The sequence below is a fragment of the Anoplopoma fimbria genome, chromosome 13, assembly GCF_027596085.1.
Source record: "Anoplopoma fimbria isolate UVic2021 breed Golden Eagle Sablefish chromosome 13, Afim_UVic_2022, whole genome shotgun sequence".
NCBI lineage: Eukaryota > Metazoa > Chordata > Actinopteri > Perciformes > Anoplopomatidae > Anoplopoma > Anoplopoma fimbria.
The window spans coordinates 24,785,505-24,808,978 of record NC_072461.1 but is presented as its reverse complement, the minus strand read 5'-3'; the positions used below and the strand labels follow the sequence as shown (position 1 = coordinate 24,808,978).

The window sequence follows — 23,474 nt, the reverse complement described above, 5'->3', positions numbered from 1 at the left end:
ACACACACACACACACACACACACACACACACACACACACACACACACACACACACACACACACACAAGGTGTCAGGTCTGGTCAAAATAATCTCTAGAAATATAGTAATATTTAGGGCCACACTTTTGCCGATACTTCTTAATGAACACTGAAAAAAAGCGCTGTGCACACATCTGAAATTACGACGAATGAAAAGCTTCCACTGCTGGAGAGTCTGATTAACTGCTAAATGTGTAAGTGGGAGTTAAAGCCAACTCCTTGAAGTGCTTCCCTTCTGAAGCAAAACATATTGAGTGATCTCTTTTCATTACACTTTGCAGCCTGCATCAGAATTAAACAGACAGACACGTCACCGAGACAAAGATAAATCTTCTTTTCCCCCGATCAGGTAGGAATGTTAAAAGTAGTCTGCATCTCTGACTGCGTGTACAAATACACATTTCGTGCAGCCATTAATAAAGCTCAACAGCCTTGAAACTAAATGACATATAAAAAGCACTTTAATTAAGTTCAATGTCCTTATTAGACATTGAACTGATAGCTGCAGTCCTCTTAATATTTTGTTAAAACAGCAACGGAAACACTACGCTTTATCACAAATTAAATATGACACTGATGTGTGGATGATCAAAGACCTCATGAATAAGAAAAGAGGGCTCTATTTTCTTTTGCTATCGGCGCATCACGCCCCCGTGTTCCAGCTGATTTAACTTTCCAGTCACAGAGAAGGAACCCAGGCGAACACGACATTCTATCATCAAAAGAGAGAATAACAAACATCAGGTTTTTTTTTTCTTTCTATTCTTCAAGATGCTCTGAAGCTTGTGAGTTCTTTTATTACAAACAGGCTCGACTGCTGCAGAGCTCCGTGCTCGGGTCTACCAGAAATGTCGATAAATCAATGGCGGCTCACGCAGAGTGCTGCTGCTGCTGCCGTCTTTAAAACTGGAACAAAGAAAAGAGCTCACTTGTTGTGAAGTTCCACAGTGGTGTCACGTTAGCCTGTGTGGGTCTAATGATGCGTGAACAGAACTATTAATCAACTTCTGGCTGATTAGAACGTCATAAAGCTGCTGTACGGTTCCCCATGGAGCCCACAGACTCTCTGCTTACTATACCAAAAAAAAAATCACACAAATATCTTTAATGAAGCTTCTCCTGCAGGTTTTTGCCCCAAATAAAACTCTGGATCTGTGTCGTTTAGGCTCCTACTATCACTTGTTATTATATTGTACAAAGCTTTGATCTCCTTCACCTTGGCCAGGATGTTCTTGTCCTTGATGATGTATTCATAGGTGGTCAGCAAGACGTTGAACTTCCCGCTGCGGAGTTGAGGCACAAGGCCGCGGCGCAACACGGGGGTGCCCTTTACATGAAGGGAGGAGACACACGAAGAAAAAAGAACACTTTCTGTCAAAAAAGCAATCAGGAGGAAAATGACAGAACAAATATTCATAGAATAAGATTCTTACCTTGTACGCAATTTTGACCACAGAGGGCGACCACTTGTCAAGTTCATAGACCCAGTTAGACAAAGTCCTGGGAAAAAAAGAAGAAATAAATGAACATACAGGTAAGAAAGTGATCTGAATTTACCTTTGTTATTGTTTTAATTCTTTAGATATAAAGAGTTTAAGTGTAGGAAATATACTGTTGGGAAGAGCTGAAGATCAACTGGCCGTCTGACAATTTCTTTTCCACAATAGGAACTTAAGAAATCCCACATTGGGAGGCACAATATTCCTAATGTACATTATAAAGGTTAAAACATAATTTGTTGGATAAACAGCTGAAGAAAACAAACAATCTTTCCAAAGGGTCAAATGGATCCGAGCTCGCAATTAGTGAAAGGCCCCGGGGCAGATCAGCAGATCAATCTCTCTACAGCTCATTAACTTTAAATATCCCAACATACACCTACGAGTTTAAAGCTTTCCTCCACATTAGCTCGCTGTGCATGTTGAAGAGAACATTTGACATTGAGATTTGAGCCTCTCGCTGCTCAGTTTGACTACAAAAAGGCAGTAAGGATGAAAAAAACACCCCGTTGTTCATTCTAATCCTCAAACGCCTGCAGCTGTAAACTCCCACGAAAAAGAAAAACTAATTAGGGTGAAATGTGAAGTTGGGTTGTTCACCTGTAAAAGAAGGCTGGAGAGGTTTCTGTTTGAAGAACTTAATGGGTTTAATGGTGGGAAAACAGTGAGTGGTAACCACGCATTTTGACATTTAAATGGATGATTAAAAGCTTCCAATATTTTCATTTCAGGACATGGAAGGATTGCTGTTGAGACTATTTTTGACCTGACAAAAGTCATTTATATAAATGTTATTAAGGTTTATGGGTTGGAAACATTTAATGTGGCCTTCATTTTTGCAACTTAGATTCATTTAGTTTTAAGAAAACGACTGTCACATTACATTCGGGGACTAGACAATTACGCATTTACAGAATCAGATACTAATTTTGAATTAAAGTGGCCCTATTATGCTTTTCCACTTTTCCCTCTTCTTTAGTGTGTTATATATATTTTTGTACATGTAAAAGGTCCGTAGAGTGTAAAACCTGAAGTCCACGCCTAAAAGGAGTTACCCTCCCCCTCAGAAGCTCCTGAGCTCCTGAAACAGCTCCATTGAATTCTCTCCTTCACTTCTGTAACTTTATGAGGTCACAATGTTACAGAAGTGACGTAAAACTCCTTCTGGCTAGTTTGGCCCTCAAACAACAAAAGAGAGAGACGGAGCTGAAGCTCTGGAGGAAGAGTTTTTTGAAAATGTGAAACGTTGACCAATCACAACAGAGCGGGCTAGCTGACCAATCAGAGCAGACTTTGCTTTCTGGAGGGAGGAGCAAGCGCTACAACGGAGCGTTTCAGAGAGAGGGTGAGAAGAGGTGCTGCAGGACAGCCAGGATGAGAAAAACAAGGAGGATTATGGGAATTAACACATGTAAACATGTTGTAACTGTAACTGAAGATAAAAATATGCACCCGGAAAATAGCATAATAGGGCCTGTTTAAATAAATTCTAGTGTAACAAAGTCTCCTACAGAATGTTGCATTATGGGCTTGTTTGTAGTCCCCAATGTTGCTAGGCTTGCAAGTTTCTTTAAGTACATTCATACTGTGTCTTTTGGAGTAAATCAGCATAAAAATAGTGTAGTAAGCAGCATTCAATCTGCAGTAACACTGACTCATTACTCCCTGCAGGCAGACGAGTGTGCACACCTGACACTTGAATTTCATCTGAGCAAACACTCCTGACTCCCCCCTGCTGTCCATTAGAGCCCTACCTTGTGATTTAGACTGCTGGTGTCGGTGTATTTCAAATCTAAAATTATTCCCAGAGAGTCATTTCTAAAACGGTGCCCACGGGTCCCCCGCTAGAGAATATTTTCAGGGTTATTGAAAACTGCAGGATAAGAGCCGTGATGGATGCGAGCTGAGGGGTACTGACGAGAGAGGGACGATGATGAGAAAGGGCCCGTTGATCCTCTTGTGCTCCATCAGGTAGGTGATGAGGGCGATGGTTTGGATGGTTTTGCCAAGGCCCATTTCATCGGCCAGGATGCCGTTTAAATTGTTGTTGTACAAGGACACCATCCACTCCAGGCCCTGGACCTGAATAACACAGAGAGATAAAGGCATGCCTGAAAAAAATAAGATCGCTTTGAAAGTCACTTTGCTTCTCCTGCAGCACATAAGAGACAGGAAAACTATAGAGATCAAAACAGAGAGGGCTTTGGGCAGCGTTTGAGTGGAATTGACTGCATGTCTAATTAACTGTCAGAGAGACGAAAAAATATACGTTGTTTAAAATGGCAGGCATGACAATCTGAATACTAAGTGGGGAAATGTCTCAGGCGGCTAATATGCACAATTTGTAACCAGAACATACATGTTGCATGTCCCATCCTGCTCGTTCTTGTTAAATCTTGTCACGTTTAGCTGTGACAAACTTTAGAGTGAAATTGCTGGATAATAGGGCTGCAACTTACGGTTATTTTTATCTGCCAATTTGTCACAGCTAAAAAAATAACAGCAAATGGTTGTCTGTCACTTTCACAAAGCCAAAAGAGACGTCTTCAAACAGTCTGTTTATTTCATATTCAATTGACTGAATCAGATAAAATGAAGGAAATCAGTAAATCCTCAAAACTGAGAAGATGAAACCGGAGAGTTTCAGCTTCTCAGTCAGCTTTTTAGTGGAAATTCACATTATAAATTATCAAACAATAAAAAGCAGTTGGTCAACTAATGGATTAACGGGGTAAACGTCTCAGCTCTCCTACAGGATGATTAAAAAGTTGTTTTAAATGATTTCTCTCTTGACTGTCTCCATGAAATTCTAGAAACTGATGATGACATCATAATAATGTTATTTGATCTGATAAACACTCAATAATTGAGACAAGATAATCTATTAATGCTGTTTGACATAATTTCAGACCAAACCAAATACTTAAATACTTAAAAATACTAAAGGTCTGTCCCGAGTTATTTATTAGTTTCTGACTCTAGGGAAAGTGAAAAGACAGTTAAATCCTCCCAAATCACACACATTTGGGGTGATTCTATGGGATCTTCTTTTGATAACTCATACAATATGTTCTCTGAGCCTCAGTTGGATCTGTTTGGAGCCCCCCTAGGAAGGCCCGCCTTCCACTTTGAAAACCTCTGCTCTCAATCTAAAGGAGTTGATTTAATGCTTTTCAAAGTGAGTTTTGAAAAAGGTACTTTGATCTCATTGCCACTTTGGCATTTTATATCCCAAGTGGTTCTAGCGTAGTGGCAAAAACATCAACCGTGTTACCGACTGCGTAGCTCGCCTGCGGAAAAGACAATCTGCCTAACAATGTGGACAAAAAGAAAAGGGCATGAGGGGGAACCGGCAGCAGAAACAAGAACGCCTACAACCAATTACCAACTGCATGTTACTTAACGAAACTCTCAACAACAGAGTTAATTGCACAGAAATAAGGCCGTAAAATTGACAAGAAATAACAGAGTAGTCCCACATTCATGTGAAGCTTCTGTAAATTAATTCAGGTTTCTTACAGCGATCTCCGTTGGCACCAGCAAAACAATTGATCCAATTATTGCACAGCTCACATCGCTCCTGTTTCCCCCAAAGGAGCTGTCACAATATCTCATTTAAAGCCTGGCACACCATAAATCAGAGGAGTGCTAAGTCTGCAACCCGACTGGAAGAAAAGAAATGTCCAATTACCGGTTCCGTATCTCCTGTAATAAACCATCTTTCACTGCCATCCACACTGGTTACTGTTGAGACGGGATTAAGGTAGAGCTGGGCGATACGTACCAAATCTTCTATCAGGATCAGGTTATTTAATAAATCCGATATCTATCATTGTATAGCATTCAATAAATAAACAGTCTTTATGAAAAAACTTCACGGTTTTGTGACTTTAAGACATGAAAAAATTAAAAGTACTGAGGATTCTCTCATTCAATTAAGAACTTTTCTGCAAAATAATCAGATTTTTGGAGAGATTTAAGTCAGTGAATGCTTGTTATTATGAATTTTGGGTCACGATATCTCGATGTAGGATTTCATCACGATGTAATTCAACTGACAGACGATAAATTATCACACTGAATTATCACCCAACCCTAGATTAAAGGGTCACACTGGAAAACAACGTGTTAGCGCTGTTACAAGAAGAAGGTTGTTTTCAAATGTGACTAAAATCGACAGAAAATGCGACTAGTTTGTTGCAAAAAAAAAAAAGATGCCCACAATCGAGAAAGATGAAAGGATGGATTTCAATTTAAAGTTCGTCTTGAAACAGTACTCAGACAGTATGTGCTTTTGAGTTCATCCGTCACTGTAATTGTTCCTCCTGTCTGTTCTAAACATAAAAGAATCCCTTTCTCAAGTTGTTTCAATGTAACAGTTGGGGGACAAAATCAACAGTCCTGGTTCAAAGTAAAAATTAAAAACAAAACTGTAAGCTGCCTTTCAAAATTCCAGACAGTGAAAGGAATTTCTGACCAAAAACACAGCAACCTTGGAAGAAACTCACTTTTCTCTGTCTTAACTTGTACGTGTTGAGCCTCATATTTAATTTGACTAAATCTTAAAAAGCATTTTTGCACAGGACTCAGACTTTGTCTGCCATCATGTAAGTTTTAACTCTCTCAATGTATTTATGTGCATGTGAGGTAATGTTAACCTATGATAAAATCCTTTATTAAAATAATCGTTAGTTGCAGCCCTGTACTGGAGCTACAGGTAAGAAAGCATTACATGGTTTCAAACATATAATGGTGTTTGCAATCTGCTGCCAATTGAAGCCTAATAAGTAAGGGACTCTCTATGTATATTAACTGTACTGGTAACTGTATATATCACAGTATATTAATTATTCCTAAAATGTTGATATAAATACTTCCGAAAGGTAGATCAGCGGTATTGAAACGGCATGGTATATACTTTATCATCTATAGAGGTAATTTTCAGAAAACACGCAATTCACAATAGGAAATAAATGATTGTAATCTCATTTAATTACTTGCTTTGGTTGAAAACAAATCTTGGCATTAGTAGGTTTAATGATCTATTATAAGCTGCTTAAAACTAGTGTTAGGAAGTTTTCATAAGTGCCTCTCTAATGTTTTTGTAGAAACATCTCCTTCAAACAGATGCATTTATTAAAGTTTCTTGTTGTGAACTTAATTTTACAAGTCTGAAGCGACATGAGAGTGCAATAATTGACTTTCAACCCAACAGTCATTTTTACTGAGTAGAGCTTGAACGCACCATGTAAATAAAGTTAACTTTAGCATTTTAGTATTTATATATATTTTCTGTGTGTGTGTGTAGCCTGATGGGGCCACAACTTACATTTCATTCTGCAACCCTGCGTTGTGAAACAACAAAGTTAAATGAACCGTGAAGGCTCCAATTTTTTTTTGATATAGAGTGAAATAATACATTAAAAGAAAAGTGTTTTGTCCGATAGGAAATAAACTCCAATCTGAAGCAAACACATTGTGGATAAAAAACAATAATAATACAAAACAACATCAACCACTTTTCAATAGTGGGCAATAAAAAAACGGAAAAAAGGCTGTTTCAAAACTATATAAAATGAGAGTGAATGTGTGTGTGTGTGTGTGTGTGTGTGTGTGTGTGTGTGTGTGTGTGTGTGTGTGTGTGTGTGTGTGTGTGTGTGTACCTGGTAATGTTTGAGTGTGCCGTTGATCAGCAGAGTCGACTGCTTCTCCACCCTCTCAATGACAGCGTGGGCCACTCCGTAGTAAGACTGGGAGCTGGGTTCTCCGGTGGGAATGCTGTACTCGTCATCCACATCCTGCTTGGACGACCTGAATGTGTGTGTGTGACATAAAAGAAGAGAGACTTAACTTTGCTCTTTAGAGTTGAATGATCGCTTCGAGGCGTAGTTGGGTCTGACTCAGCTGGAGTTCATCCACAGCTCCTCGCTAAGACTACAAAGTCCTACAGGGCTTTATTTGTTCATGTTTTATTCTATTTTTTCTTTAATCTCGGTGTCTAAAATTCTGAGTGGCTCACTCAGACATAAACCTCCCGCTTGGAAAATCCAAAGGAGACTCTTTTACTTTGTTTCAAGATCCAAAAAACATCTTTTTAACTCTCTATGTTTAATATCTTCTTTAAAACAATACCACTTGGTGATTAAAAACTAATCCAACAAAGAACACTAAACTTCCAGTGAGCTAAGAATTTGACCTTAAACTTTATTTCTAATTGGTTGTACCTGGATGATAAAACCTGAGATAGTGGGTAGAGTGGGACGTATATACATATAATACATTACTCGATTATGTGCTTGGCAGCCGCCACGAACACTTCCACTCCGTTGGGATCGATCATCTTCTGGTCGTCCGCTTCTGCCTTGGCCCCGTCCTCTTCCTCCTTAGAGGGCAACAGATGATAACACATGACTGAGAGCTCACTTCATATAAGAAACAGCAGCACAGGCTGATTAAAGAAGCAGCTCTGCATTAATAATGTGCATTCAGCTACAGCCCCTGCTGGATTATGATGTGTGTGTTTACGGTCTGTGTTTGGACTTTAGACTCCTGTTTGCATGATTTAAAGAAGGGCAGGAGAGTGAGGCTGATCTGAAATCCTCCTCAGAGGGAGTTCATTATTTAAATAGTCACTGACCTCGTCCTCAAACTCTGAGCCGCTCTCCTCGCTGTCCGACCGCGGTGCGACTTCATATCTGATTTTTAAAGAGGAAAAACAAGGAAAACAGTAAGCACAGTTACTATATTTCTTCTCCGTTTGTCACATGTAAAAATAATGAACACCTGAAGCAGATTAAAAAAAAAGCAGCAACCTCCAAAATTTACTGTTTCTTTATTTAGGATGTTGAATCCTTAAATCAACCTTAAGAGGCTGAATATCCCTTAAAGGCACAAAGCCTCACGATTCTAACCTTTTTTTAAAGATCACAGTATGCCTGCAAACAAAACTGACCCTTCGCTAAGCCCCGCCCCCAGCTGCTACTCCCCCAAGCTGTCATAGCCACGTTACCATGGAGACCACATTGTCACTTACTGAACTCACTGAATAAATATTGTCTAATTTCTGGATAAACTAAAAAAGTGATTTTAGAGAGAAGCTAACCGATGGGTCTTAAATATGTGTTTGAAGGAAATATCCAGGATGTCAAACTGAAAACAAGTCATAAAGATAAAGATGGAAGCGAAAGTCTGCAGATCACAGTGTGAGAGTGAATCACTACATCGCATGGAGATGGAGACGGAACAACAAACATAAGTTTAAAGGACAACACACAAAACTACTTCCTTAATTACGCTAATTAAGGAAGTGGTTTAGCTCTCCACATTTTTTAGGAAGAAACATTTTAAAAACCTCTCCGGGTAACGAGTATCACTGTTACACAACGTTTAACAATGACTAGCTCCAAACCCACTAAACAATTGACGGATAGCTGTCGGACGCTGGTAGGAGCTGTTTGATGCTATGCTATGATTGGCCAGTCTGTGTTCAAGGGGCGGGACTTAAAGCCTTAAAGAACATAGCATTACAACAGAAAGAAAAGCTTCTGGTCGCTGTTACGCGCAAACAGCGCAGGTGAAACAACAGTGCAGAAACTCACAATATTCACTTATGAATACTTTCTACAATACAAAAATACCGTCACTTTAGTTTGTTAGAGGATGACGACAGTTCTATGCAGTAATGTGTCTCCTGCTCACCCGGGGTTCATCTCCAGCCAGGCCTCCAGCTGGCTGGATTTGGGAGCATCGGTTCCCTGCAAAACTTTCCCCGTCTCCGTCTGAATCACTTTGACGGGCAGCTCGCTCATTTGGCTGCTCTCATCCATGGGCTGCAGGACAAACAATCCACCAAGGAGAAACATGTGAAGAACTTCAGACAAATTATTATATTTTAATAACATAATCCTTTAATTTTCTTTTAGGCTGCGGCATAATCTGTTGATATCGTATCTTTCATTTAGTGAAACAATGAGCTACAATATCTGCATTCATTCTTTATATTAGGAGCTGCTTATTGTTGCTGTTTTGAATGGTTCATATAATAAAAAGGTCTATAGACATAAATTGATGTGAATTTTAGGGATCGACCATAATTAAATAAGAGATAAAATAATCCTTTATTAGTCCCGCAGCGGGGAAATTTGCAAACTACATTGTTATGGAAAAAAAATCTTAAATCCGTTTCCTACTATGAATATTTAAAAGAGATATTTTCTGGTGGAGTGGAAGGTCTGTGTGCTGTGATGATAATATTTTATTAATCCGAGTCATTTTTAACAAGGCCAGACCGGCAAAATAAGACTTGATTGCCAAACCTTATTATAAATAAAGCCGACCTCGCCATGACAATAAAACTAAATTATCTGGACAATGGCCTGTATTTCTGTCCCTATTCCAATTCAGATCTACATGAATGAAGTTCTGCTCTCGCTTCACTGATTCATTGTTTTAAATGGTACTCGGAGGGATATCAAATCCCAGCTCCAAACCCATCATCTTCATTAGAACCCAGCATTTTTAGACTTCAACAGCCCCTTTTAGAGGTAAACAACATTAATGAATGTTTCTTCCCAAATTGGCCATCAAGGCCTTAGCCATTTACGATTAAGAGCTGAGGGAAGCTTTGAGCAAACACTTCAGAACAAACAGAATCCAGAATTATTTATTATTTAAGAGGTGCTTTGGTTGTATTATCATCCAGGGTAGAGTCTGCCACTGGATGATAATCACTATGTGATCTGACTTTTCATTTCTGCCAGAGCAACTGAGGTGAAGTATAAAATAACAAAGGACAATATCGAAGTCTGAGATCTGATCTGTAAAACATGTAGGAATATGAAATATCCTTCTAACCTGCAATAACTGGAGAAAAAAGTTGTAAACACAACATTAACATATCATCACCATTGTTGATTTGGTTTGCTTATTAGCATACAGAAGATTGTTCATCCAGCAGTTAGAGCGCAACATAATCATTCACTAAGCGTTGTATTTGAGTCCACCTGATGAATATAAGTCTATTATTCACTCTCTTTTAGCTCTGTTTTGGGTCTCCACCAACTCCTGAGGGAAATATCTGTCTCTTTAGCTGCTAAATGCTCCTTTATGTTCACCAGCTAGTCTCTAAATGTGTCTGTCCGCTGTTTGGTGGAATGTGGAATGTAGTGTACATGAGGTTTTTACAGCTTTTTCACTGAAAACACCAAAAAAGGACATTATAAAAGCTGTGAGAGTGAACCGAAACAGTGAAGTTTGGGTCCGGACAGTTTAACAATGAGCTGAAACTCACTTTAAAGTAAGGCTTACCAGAACACCTCAAAGCTTCAACTGTTGCCATGGTAATCTAGGTCCAAATCAGTATTAAAATGCTATTTTTCTTTTTCATTTATAGGCTATGCATTACCCCAAAAATTCCAGATAGCCCATGAGATAAGGAATAGGGGAGGACAAATGAAATAAAATAAGTATGCATTGTGTGTGAGAGAGTTTGATACAGTTGGACTACAGTGAGCCGGATTCATGTGGTTATATATATTATTTTGTTATATTATAAAAATGTTGATTATAGCTGCTTTAAAACAGAAACACATTGTTAAAAGACCAAAATGGGGGAACACAAATAACAAAAAAAAAATGCTCTGCAGCTCACCTCTCCATCAGGTCCAAAGGCGCTGGGTCCTTCTCCATCTCCATCCACCTTCTAGACATCAAACACATAAACCCATTCAGCTGATGTATCATCACAAATGTTGTTATTCTATAAAACCAGGGTGTGTTTACATTATAGGTAACACCAGCATTATGTAATCTCTCAATAATGGAAACTCTATAATGGCATAGTTTCCTCCATTACTGCCTCTAAAGACTAAGGAGGAGCTCTCCATCAGTATTATCAAGGGTCACGTATGGTTCTTTTTTTTTAGGGTGCTTCTCCCAGGATCATCATCACACATGCAGTCTATATGTGGCACACAGGATGTGGTTACATCCTCTTCAAATGAGTAACATCAGTGTCAGGGGGGCTCAGACCGGGCTGTCATTGACGGCTGAGAGCGTGCACGTGTTTTCGTTCCGGTCAAAGACGACACCAGTCGAGTTCACTGATTAGTTCGGCCTCTCCGACAGACGGTGTGAAATTACGTTTCGAGTAGCGTGAGCTCTCAGCCCGCCATGCCCCCCGAGTTTGAGACCGTTTTTTTTAATGCTTTAAAACACAAGGGAGGTGATGTGATTCATGACAAAAAAAGCACACATTGTCATCTCTGGAAGAGGCTTGAAATAAACAAAATGATGAACCATGAGATGAAGAGGATTACAGGTGATAATTCATCTCACAGTGAAACCAGCGTTGGTGCATCAAAGGGAGGATTTACTTTACGTGACGATAGATGACGATAAAATAAATGAAAGAACACGAGCAGAACTAGCTCATTATATTGTGTTTTGACGCTAAAGTCATTTAATGCTTTGGTGAAGCTCCTGTAGAATTGAAACTATTTGAAAAGTTTTACGTTTAGTGACACACACAGGGTCAAAGAAGCCAGAAGGTGTTGCGCCTCCTCATACAGAATAACAGTAATAGAAAGTAAGAACCTTGGAGCTACATCCTGTGAATAAACACCACCTGAACATTTCTCTTCCCACCTTCTTTTTCTTCTTCTTCTTCTTCTTGTCCTTGGCGGCTTGGGCAGCCTTGTGTTCGTACACCAGGGTGGTGAGGTTGGCCACGTATTCGTCCGTCTGCTGCAGCAAGTAGGCCAGACGCTTGTCTTTCTTCTGGTCAATTAGCTTTCGGTAGCCTTCCTCATCTTCAGCCTGAGTGAGGTGGAGGGAGGGGGGACAGTGACAGGAAGTTAATTATGGGATGGAAATCGTTGAAATATTATCTACAGTCTGATGATATTCATTCAAAGCCAGTTAGTCGGCACTTCATTTGACGAGAGCAGCTCTGGTGTGCTAATGCTAATGCATCGATCCGATAAACCAGACCGGTGCCGGAGCACAAACCGACCTTATTAGATGCATCAGTTATCATCGAGACACTTGTTAACATTGAATACTGTTTCCTAGTCACTGTCACGAGTGAACAGTCTCTCCTTATTGACATCCTGGCAGCTGCCTCGGATCATTAGCTCTGATTGAGAAAGAGTTATGCACACAATCTATCCATTTTATTATGTGAAGTTAATATGAAAACAGATATAGAGCTGCAACAATTAAACGATAATTCGCCAACTATTATATTGATTTAAAGGTTTGAGTAAAAAAAAAAAAAAAAAAAAATTCTCTGATTCCAGATTCTTAAATGTGAATATTTTCGGGTTTTCCTTCTCCTTTCTCTTCCTCCTCCATGAAAGTAAACTGAATATATTTTGAGTTGTGGACAAAACAAGAGATTTGAGGACGTCACCTTGGGATTTAGTAATCGATAACAAATTTTCTAAATTTCTATAGACCAAAAAACGAATCGTTTAAATGAAAAAATGATTCACTGAATAATCGTCAATGAAAATAATTGATAATTGCAATCCGACAACGTTATTAATTGTAGTTATTGTGTATATAGTGATTTATACAAACTTTAGTCAATAAAAAGATATGTGTTTGGTGTCGGCCGATGTTCTGAGTTGATACTAGGAGAGAAAAAAGTGCGACTGGTGCGTCTCCATCTATGTGCAGACAGTAAATTATTCAGTGTTACAGATTTCACTTTCAAATCAGTTGGAAGAAAAACTTCCAGTGAGAGAACAAAAGATGAATTTTTGTATTACTTACATTCATCAGCTCATTAGCTTAAATTTATTTTCTTTTTCAGAATAATCTGGAATATTTTTAAATGAGGAACAATTTGATGTCAATAGTTGCAGACAAGAAAGATTTATAATGGATTATATAAACATGTTTACTGTCAGGTTCGCCTAGAAAACAATGTAACAAAATACATTCAATTATAAATCTGGAGGTGCCAAATATGACAGCTCACTATAGAACAGTAACCCATCAGACATATCTGTGAGGTTTTTGGTGAATATGACAGCAAATATGAGCTTTGACTAATAAATAAAACAGGCAAAAATTGTTAGAATAAAACAACAAATATTCAGTCAACTTTTACTCAAATCAAACCATGTCCCTGACCTTTGTGACTTCATAGGGGTCAATTGCCAACTACTAGAATTTAATTTATGACCATAACTAATAAATAATAGAGGCAACTATTCAGTGATAGTTGATTGTGTATCCAAAATAACAAAGAAGCTCTAAATCAAGTACAATAGCTCATTTGGTTCAAAAGGACCAGGGATATTTATATGTTGATTGACAGTTAGATAGACCAGTCCGTTTGTACTGTACTGTGAAACTGTAATATATTTATACAATGCTTGTCAAAGTTTGCTCTGTGTTTGTGTGTGCAAAATTCATTTAGATGTCCCAGGTCCTTACCATGAGTCTCCTCATCCTCTCCTTCTCGATTCTCTCCGTCTCCTTCTTCTGTTCCCGCTCCGTGTTGGTGTGCCAGTTGGCGATGGCTCGGGTCAGCTTCTGCATTTTACCGGACATCGAGCGGTGATACTCTTTGAAGTCTTTAGCGTGCTGAAGGATGCTGTTGAGATATTCCTGCAAAAAAAAAAAAAAAGACACAAAAAAATCGTTGAAGTCTTAATGTCTACTTTGACAACATGGCACGATAAAAAACTAGAATTATGTCTGTTCAAAATGTCATCACTTTGTTATTTTATCATGTGTGTGAAATTGTTATAATTAGCATTAAGAATTCTTATGTTAATATTATTATGTCTTATGTTATGGCGAAGTACATTTTTTTTTGTCAGAACACAGCGACCTTTAACCCCCAAATCTTATCAATTCATTCTTAACACCAAGTGGATGTTTGTGTCAAACTTGAAGAAAGTGCCCAGAACTTTTCGGAGATAATGCGTTCACGCGACTGGGATGGACGGACAGACAGACACACAGTTAGCATAATGAAGCGCTGTGTCGACAGACTCCACTTTCTTTGTCACCAAGCGACTGTTTGATGCTGCCGCCTTGCAAACATTCAGCTTTCTTACATTGTTGTATTATTGTTTTTTGACAGTCAAAGAAACAGACCACCGATGTGTTTTAAATGTTTCTCTCCTTCATCTGGACTTTTTCTGTTGCAGGGTGATGAAAACATTTGCTGAAAGTTCTTTCTTAAACATCAGCTTAAAGTAAAAGTGATTCACAATTGTATTTTGTATCAAAATGTCAGTTATCATGACTGCTGTTATATTCAAGGCATTGGTGACAAATTCTTGCAACAGCTGGAGAAACACAGTTCTGCTGCACAAGCCACATTCCTTGCATGTGTAATGTTCTTGGCAATAAGACAGCAAAGGATCATTTCATGCAACTGCTGCTCTTCCCTGAACCTCCTTCTTAAACACCGTATCGTGGCTCACCTGATGTTTCTGTCTGCGCTTCTTCTCCTGCTCCAGCTTCTGCTGTTTCTCCAGCTTCTCCGTCATGCGAGCCTCCCTCAGCGTCTGCCGCTTGCTGCGTCGGTAGGCCTTCGAGTTGAGGGCCGTCTCCAGGGTCGTGTCTCGCCTCATGCACGCCACCACGTCCTGTCTCAGCTGGAGATCACACGGATTACGTTAAATCTATACTGGTGAAACTGTGCATGTTGGCAGGTAATTTTAAAAAGGAAGTAGAACTGAATTAATACAACAAACTGCTGATTGTGAGACGTCATTATATTCTGTAAAAGCCTGAAATGTCCAATTAACAACTTCAAAGTTATTTTATTAAAAACGTTGTGGCATTGTGGGGTTTATGTTGAACTTCATCTGAAGGTGCCGTGAGGCAAAGAACAAAATGATCTATTTTACATGATTTATGAGTTATTTTGTATTATGTATTACACGCAGCTGAAATCAGAGAAACTAACGGCAACAACTGCCACAAATATTAGTTGCTTAAAAAAAACACACCTTTTCAATAGTCCTTTTAACCTCTAACAATTTTACATTCGTGTCGAAATTGCTTATTTGTCTATTTAATCTCCTTTGTAAAGTGTTTTTGAGTTTTCTCGAAAAGCGCTTCCTTAAAAAAGGTATTATGATTATTATTGTATTATCAACCATTTATCCGTCTAGATATCACTAGAATGCTAATCTGAGTAAATTGCATTTTTATACAGAAATCACTTTTTCACCCCTGAGGAACTTACATGGTTCATAAAGCGTAAACTCAGGGCAGATAACGATCACCTGCTGTGTGGATTCAATGTCAGAGGTCAAAGAGGAAATCACCCGTGTGTCTAACTGTGAGTTAATCCGTGTAAATGAACATTCTGTGCCGTCACATTGAGACTCGGCTGTGTACCTGCCGCTGGAAGTTGAGCAGACGCAGCGCTTTGAGCTCCACTGTGGCTTTAGTCCTCAGGTCGTGGGGCAGAGAACCCGGCAGACTCTCCAGCTCCTGGATCCGATGTGCAATCCGAGCCTGCAGCCTGAGGAAGATTAGGATGTTTATAAATCAAACTGTAACAACCGGTCTGGAAAGACCACACGATAAGTGGACACTTGCATCCTCCACTGGATGGATGGCAGAACTGCCTCATCCCTCCCAGAAGGTTAACACATTCGTGCAGCATACTTCTTGGTCACAATGAAATAAAAGACAATCTAAGGGATCTGAATCAAGATTCTATGTTAAAAAGAAAAATACTATCGGAAAATACACATTCATATCTTGCTTCATAATAACTGATTCTATATTAGGAATAAATCTGTGAAATACTATTGATTTGTGAGCACAAAACCTTATCGAGTTGATTTAATGTTTAGCAAAGAAGTATTTAACCTACTATAGGGAAAGTACTATTGTATTGTATGATACATAACCAGTTTATATCGTCTCTTTTTAGTCTAGTCATCCCCTGTGTCTCCTATTTGGTTTTCTAAACAACAGCTTAAGTTACGGTTTATGGAGCACGTCTACTGCTTGTGCAATTTTCAGAGGGTTTGACCATGAGAGGGAGATGAGATATTTGTACAACGATAACAGCTTGACCTTGGTCTGCTCTTTTGTTTCTGTACGTGGAAATCTACAGCAGGTACGCTGCAAGTTGTTTGCTTCGTTTTCCCTCATTACAATTCTATTCAACATATTTCTTGTCATCGAAAGCGGCTCCCGAAAGTGCAAAATCCATCCAGAGATGCTAAACAGTGTGTACTTTGTAGTACTCTCATGTAGCTTATCCTCACCTCACACCGGCCTGAGGGTAACACTGGATCATAATCTATCATCTCTGACTGTGTTGTTTTGGTAACTCCACTGTCAGGGAGCCTCAGATGTGTATCAATAAACAATAAACTAATGTTTAATCCAACAGTCTCACAGCAGGCGCTTCATGTTCAGAAGGCATGATTGGACGGACCAGGTGGAGAGAGGTCGGCTATCCGTGGCGCTGAGCGTTTCTACACCGATGCAGCTTTTCAAAGGGTGATGTGAAGAAAGAGATCATCGCCAAAACAAGAAGCTTAAAGATGCATGAAGGAAAACAAGCCTCAGAGCCACGGAGAGATTAGGACCTGTGAGCCTCCCTCCTATCTCCATCTGCCATCGCTTGTTTTTTAGATAACGATTCAGCCTGCAGGTTTATGTTACCGGAGATATCAGTGAGGTGTGTTGTGAATGCACACAAGCTTTACCAAAGTACGTAAGGGGCTCCAACACATTAGTAAGGTAGCAGGAAAGAAAGGTTGAGCTTTTTTCAGACATGTTCTTCACTCTGGATCTGACTGGGTGGACGTCATTGCATTTCTAAAACACGTCCGTCACAGTTCAAGTCTGAATTAACACAATTTAAAGGACGGGATACAGCAGATAAAAGGTTCAACGACTATCTCTGTCTCTCCGTTCTCCTGCCTGTGTATCTTCAAACACGAATCTACTTGAAGTCATGCAGTTAATGGAAAAAAACTTCCCACGTTGGAGAAAGATATCCTTCATGCACATGCAGCCCTTAAATCTTCTGGATTGGAAAACATGCAGTATAAAAAAAAATAATCTCTATGTGCAAATCTCTACGTTTAATATTATGTTTAACTTTAACTTAAATTATTGCAACACAGAGGGACATCTTTTTTCCAGAGCTCCAAAAACTGGTTGACTTTGTTTGTTTGCTTCAGTCTTATTTTGAAAATCTTGAAAATGTTGCTCGCTAATGAGCTCAAAAAAAGGTGGAAGCTGACATTTTTTTTTAGGTATACCAGTTTGTGATTAATACTCTGATTCAAAATAAAATTTAAGACCAACACATAAGTCTGATCTTTGAATGGATTTTTTTCAAAAAGTCAAGTTTTTTTTCCCAAAAATTTGAGAGGCAAGAAATACAATGACTGCCAATTAATGGCTGGTAAGTCTTCTTTTTAATTAGTGCTGTAAATGATGTGTTTAATTTAGAAACACGGTAAAAAAAATAAAAAAAATGACATGATGAGGATGAAATGAATTGATTTAATGTAACTTAAAGTAGCTCTTAATGAATTGTATGTATGTGCAGTAAGGTTTTTCCATGCTGGCGATGAAGATAGATACCTGTACTCTCTCTCTTGTAGGATCCCCACTGGGTCCAAGCCCTGGGGCTTCTGGATTGGCGTGATGCGGTTCTGCTTCTGCAACTGGAGCATGGGGGACACCTGCTGCCCGGGAGGCTGGGGGGTCACCGAACCGCCCGGCATCGGCCCGGCGGGCAGAGCCGAGGCCTGGGGAGGGGCGGGGACGGGCGTCCGCCGGCGACGGGGTGAGGTGCTTCTGAGCGTTGGCTTGATTTTCACCAACCTGACCTGGAGACCAAAGACTTTATCTGTTATCGGGTCACTTCACAGAACGGCAGGTTGACTCAGACATTATATAAATCATTGAAACAATCATAGGTTGGTATATGAAACAAATATATTATACATTTATTATTGTAAAGTTTGGAATCACCTGTTATATAGACATTTTTTCTCTCATTCTTTCAATAATAACTATTTTAACAGATATAAACAGTATTAATCAGGCACTTTTCTCACCTACCCAGGTGGACAGGTTCATATAAAACCAGTTTTTCCTCAGTTCAGTGAAACAATAATTTTTCTAATAGTCACATACAGACTGTCAGACAGCCACATGTAACATTACTGGCCTTTTCCCCTCCCAGTCCTGACGCCAGGGTCACTCCTTAATAGAGACGTAGATATCTTTGTTTGGTTCTTTCTCTCACCTTGGACCAATTTGCCGTGAGAGCACCTTTCACGAGCTGTTGCTGTTCGACGAAACATAATTTATTCTAGTTTTAAATTGGCCTCAGTGGGAGATGAGCTATTTTTTTTCTATTTGCTTCTTCTTTCTCTTTTTATTGATGTGTTTTTGACTATTATTTTAGTTTTTCTCTCAAAACATTTGTTGAAGTTAAAACTTTAAAACTTTGTATAATTCACTGTTAGACCGTAGCTATTTTTTTGGGGGAAACTGAATCCTTGCATATATTGTGGTATTATTTTTTCCCATATTGTCTAACCCTAAGTTTCATGTCATGATCATTAAAGATACCTGATCCATTCGTTAAAGTTCCCATGAATCTATTAGCAGAATGCCATTCGATTTCGTTTATTTACTAATTTCCTGTAAAAACAGTTAATACAACAATTGCCGTTCACAGTAGTCAAAGGCGCTTAATGTACTTTAAATTCACGAAAAACTCAAAGTACACGGTTTCCTATAGATACCACTTGTGTTTAATGCAGAAACTTGGGAAAATCCTGTTTTGCTGCCGGTGTGTAGCTGAAAACTGTGCTGTTATATTTAGAGATCTACAGACAACTGGGACGGTTCTCAATGAACAGAATATTTCAGAGGTGGATCAATCCTTCATTATTAATGACAGCTAGGATATTTCCACCAGAGAAACCTCGGCATGAAATTACATTTTTTATAAGAAGCATATCTAAAATAAAAAGAAATAAAACAAAAAACGTACTTCAAAAGCTTGGAAATCAAAGAAAACATTTTTAATGCCAAAACAGGAAAATAAAAACTTTAAAAAAGCGGCATCAAAGACAAAGAACTGGAGGATTTTTAGACTTTTTGATTCATCCTAATGGAAATTTATTTCAACACAACATTTAGTCATCACAGTATTTTGCCTAAATTACCACGGATGTTGTCACGCTTTTATACTTTCAAGTTAGAATTTGCGTCTTTTTCATTAACAGAGCTGCGCTTCTCGCTTTTTGCCGGCTTTGTGAGAGAAAAGGTCGGACGACCTGCAGTAAATATATTCAAATTATTTCCCTCTTTGCAGCAGAAACAAAAGCGGAATCCTGTCGCACTCCTTTTTAAGTCAACCTCGGATTGCAGCATCTTTCCACACCCCCCCCCCGAGCGCTTCAAAAGGATTCACTTTCGTCTCCGTTCAAAGAGAATCTGATGTAAGACTTCACATCAAACAGCTGGGTGCAGCCTGATTAGTCTCGAACCTTTCACTCAGACATCAGATTATAAATGTGTGGAGTGAAAAGTTGTGTTGCAAATCAGAGCGAATGCAGCTCAGTGTGGCTTCAGCTTACATATCTAGTTAACTCTAAATGTATTCAGTCCTTACTTACCATCAGACCAAGGCTTGGGTCCTGCGCTTTGATTGTGTCCTTGCATGGTTGGGGTAGGGCAGGGGCTTGACTGGGGACCACCCAAAGGTGCCATGGGCATACCTTCCAACACAATAACAATTCATATTTAAAGAATTCTTTTGTGAACTTCACACATAATGTGAGCCTGTGATGGGACGGTAGCTACAGTTTGACAGAAGTGTTTTTGTTTTCTTGTAAAAATGCTTCACATTAAAAGTGTCCTTCCTCTCAAAATGTTAAGAGTTTGCTGTTTTATATCAGTGCAAAGTGAATAAATTCTGGTTTTGAACTGTTGGTCTGACAATATACGTTATTTGAAGATGTCAATTACGACTCTAAGGGCTGACTATTCATACTTTTATTCAATTAAGTGTAAAAATATCTGCGAATGAATCTATGATGAAAATATATTTTATTTGCACTCTAAGTAATGTAAAAAAAATTTATAATAATCCAAAATGAAAAGCTTGTACTGAAAATCAATGCATTTTCCATAACACTGTCATGCAAATATTTCAGAATAAAAGCCTTGTTTTAACGAATGAAGGGATTCTGTCCACAGAAAGTAGCTAGAGGGCTTTTATCTATAAACAGAAACAGGTCTTGAGTTAAATATAGTTAAAATATTAACTTCTCTTTATGTCTGCGACATGTTCTACAGATATAGACATCAAAACTGAAGTAAAGTTTTTGCAGTTATGACGTCTATATTCTTTCAAAAGATCATTTCCCCTGTCTATCTTTGCTGTGAATCATGTGCAGCACTCGAAAAGAAATCGAATCTTTAAAAGAGACGCAGCAAACCATCAGTCGAGCCACGATGCTCACTCAGGCTGGATGTCATAGGCGTAAATATTTTTTTAATCGATGCTCCAGATACACAACAATCTGAATATCAACTATAATTTCATAAGAGCATTTCTAAGCTCCCAAAAATCCCCAAATATTTAGTGTTGTGTAGTGTTGTCTCTGACACCTTTAAGATCATTTGCCACAACATTTAAAAAGAAAATCGGAATCAATCTGAACAAATAATAATATGTTTTTGATTTATGGAGTTTTGATGCATTAGATAACCACATTAACAAGCACTTATGTAATGATAAATATATAATCATACTATACAACTACATAAACTGCATACTTTCCATGATATTAATAGTTTACTGCACTTAATGGCTGATAAGGTTTCTTAATATTTCCAAGAAAAAACAGACAAAAACTTACAATGAGTAAGAAATCCCAATATGACATCCAAATTGTGATTCTTACCAGGGAAAACACATCTGACACCAAAAAAAACCGTGGATCTGATAAGCTTGAATTTATCAAGATCTCTGGTCATGATTACACCTTTCTTCTCAATGCAATCGACACACTGTTCATGGCAACACCGACTGCCAGCTGACATTACACGTGTGGAAGCTCTCAGCTCAAAATCTCGGCCACACTGAGATATGAACCTTCCACGTTTTGAGGAAGTGTGGCTCACGTTTCAATGAGGACACAGAGCTCACATTATAGTGTCAAGTGTGTTCAGATCTGATCACAAGGTCACACAGGAAAAAATGTGCGTTTGTATCACTGCATCTTCTTACCTGGAGGCCTGTTATAAGGGCTAACACTCGGTGCCTGCTGCTGCTGCTGTTGTTGTTGCTGCTGCTGCTGCTGTTGCATTGTGGGTAGGCTCCTCTTGCCCTGAACAGCCAGTTGGAGGTTATCAGGCAGGGGTTGCCCACGGCCCAGGATCTTGTAGGCCAGGATCTGAGCTCTGAGCTGCTGCAGCTGGACCGGACTGAAGGCAGAAGGTCCCCGCGCCTGCTGGCTCATGTTGGACATGTTGGGCATGTTGGGCACGACTGACTGGGGGTCCATGGGCATCATGGGGCCGGACTGGGAGGGAGCCATGTGGGGCGGAGTTGGTCCCCCACCGCCTCCCCCTCCTGACATGGGACTTGAAGCATGCTCATGGACACCCATGGGGGATGGATGGGGGGATGGATGGGGGGATATGTATCCTACAGTAGAGGAGTGGAGACATCTTTTAAATAATTTTACATAACTAAAGGATTATAAAATAAATATAAGGTGTTGATTATTAACAAGACAGAAAACTAACATAATCATTTTTCTCTGCACAAAATGAGTTGAGAAAGTTTAAAAATACATTCCTCCGATTTAAAAAAGTGTTTTCTTGTTAATGCCTTGGTTAACTTATACTGTTTAAATCGATTAAAACACATTAAAATAAAAAAGTATGATTAGGAATAATCACAATTTGTTTGGCCTCAATATAATCTGGAGATATTTGCAAACTATGAAGAGGGATTGTTTTAAATTGACACCGGCCAAAGAAAGCTGCCTCAATACAAAGCTAAATTAATAAAATAATCATAATTTATTTTGCCTGCTTAAAAAAGCTTTTTTTTTAAAGTAACCTTGGCTACCTTGGCTGTGCTGGTCCATCGGACTCTGCGGAGGCCCCATCCCACTATGCAGAGATCTCATCCCCACACCTTTCATGTGGCCAAAGTGCATCGCATCAGCCATGGACTTCTCGTTCATCCCCTCCATGGACTGAAAGAAGAAAAATATTAAGATTCAGTCATTGCAAACAACACATTTTAACCCCAAACTGTAATCTCTGATGCAGCCCTGAAACAAAAACTGAAGACTGATGATAAAAACAAATCATTCCACATATAAAATTGTATTTTTTCGACGGTCCAAGAACAGAGGAGGTTGTTTGCTGTACAAATTGTAAAGCCCTCTGAGGCAAATTTGATGTGATATCGGGCCACAAAAATAAAACTGAATAGAATATTGAATTGAAATGACTCATATTACCACTTGCACAGAGCAAAACCACATTTTCTTTCTCTTCATTCTAGATCACATTTTTGACAGAAGTCAACCAGAGGGCTAAAGAGGTTTATTATCAACTGGCTTTGTAGATATATTTCTGAAGGGCAACATGCCTAATTGTCAACACACTCAAAAGAAGATGAGAAAACAAACAAGCAGAGAAATACTGCTGCTTGTAGATTTCCACTTTAGATTTTTCTGTTTTCATTGTCTTTCTTATATTTAGGTAATTTGTCACATGACAAGTGACAATGACAACAAATAATTAATGCATAACATAAACCAATAGATCCTTAAATAAATATAAAATAATCTTATCTTTGCTCTATGGAGGAAAAACTCTTGTCACAGGGACACTTTCTAAATTACTTTAAATATATTTTGGTAATTCTGTAGTGAAATTTC

General features: G+C 38.9%; 1 protein-coding gene across 1 annotated transcript in view; it reads right to left on the bottom strand.

Moving 5' to 3' along the window:
* Positions 1–23,474, bottom strand: part of smarca2 (SWI/SNF related, matrix associated, actin dependent regulator of chromatin, subfamily a, member 2) — a 51,316-nt gene that overhangs the window by 24,683 nt on the left and 3,159 nt on the right. The window contains 17 exon segments of the mRNA XM_054610293.1: positions 1,257–1,367; positions 1,474–1,540; positions 3,458–3,621; positions 7,203–7,350; positions 7,824–7,921; positions 8,177–8,234; positions 9,238–9,368; positions 11,189–11,239; positions 12,184–12,354; positions 13,984–14,157; positions 14,985–15,158; positions 15,910–16,036; positions 18,130–18,321; positions 18,323–18,377; positions 20,184–20,285; positions 21,803–22,222; positions 22,652–22,781. Coding sequence (XP_054466268.1) covers positions 1,257–1,367; positions 1,474–1,540; positions 3,458–3,621; positions 7,203–7,350; positions 7,824–7,921; positions 8,177–8,234; positions 9,238–9,368; positions 11,189–11,239; positions 12,184–12,354; positions 13,984–14,157; positions 14,985–15,158; positions 15,910–16,036; positions 18,130–18,321; positions 18,323–18,377; positions 20,184–20,285; positions 21,803–22,222; positions 22,652–22,781 — 2,373 coding nt within the window.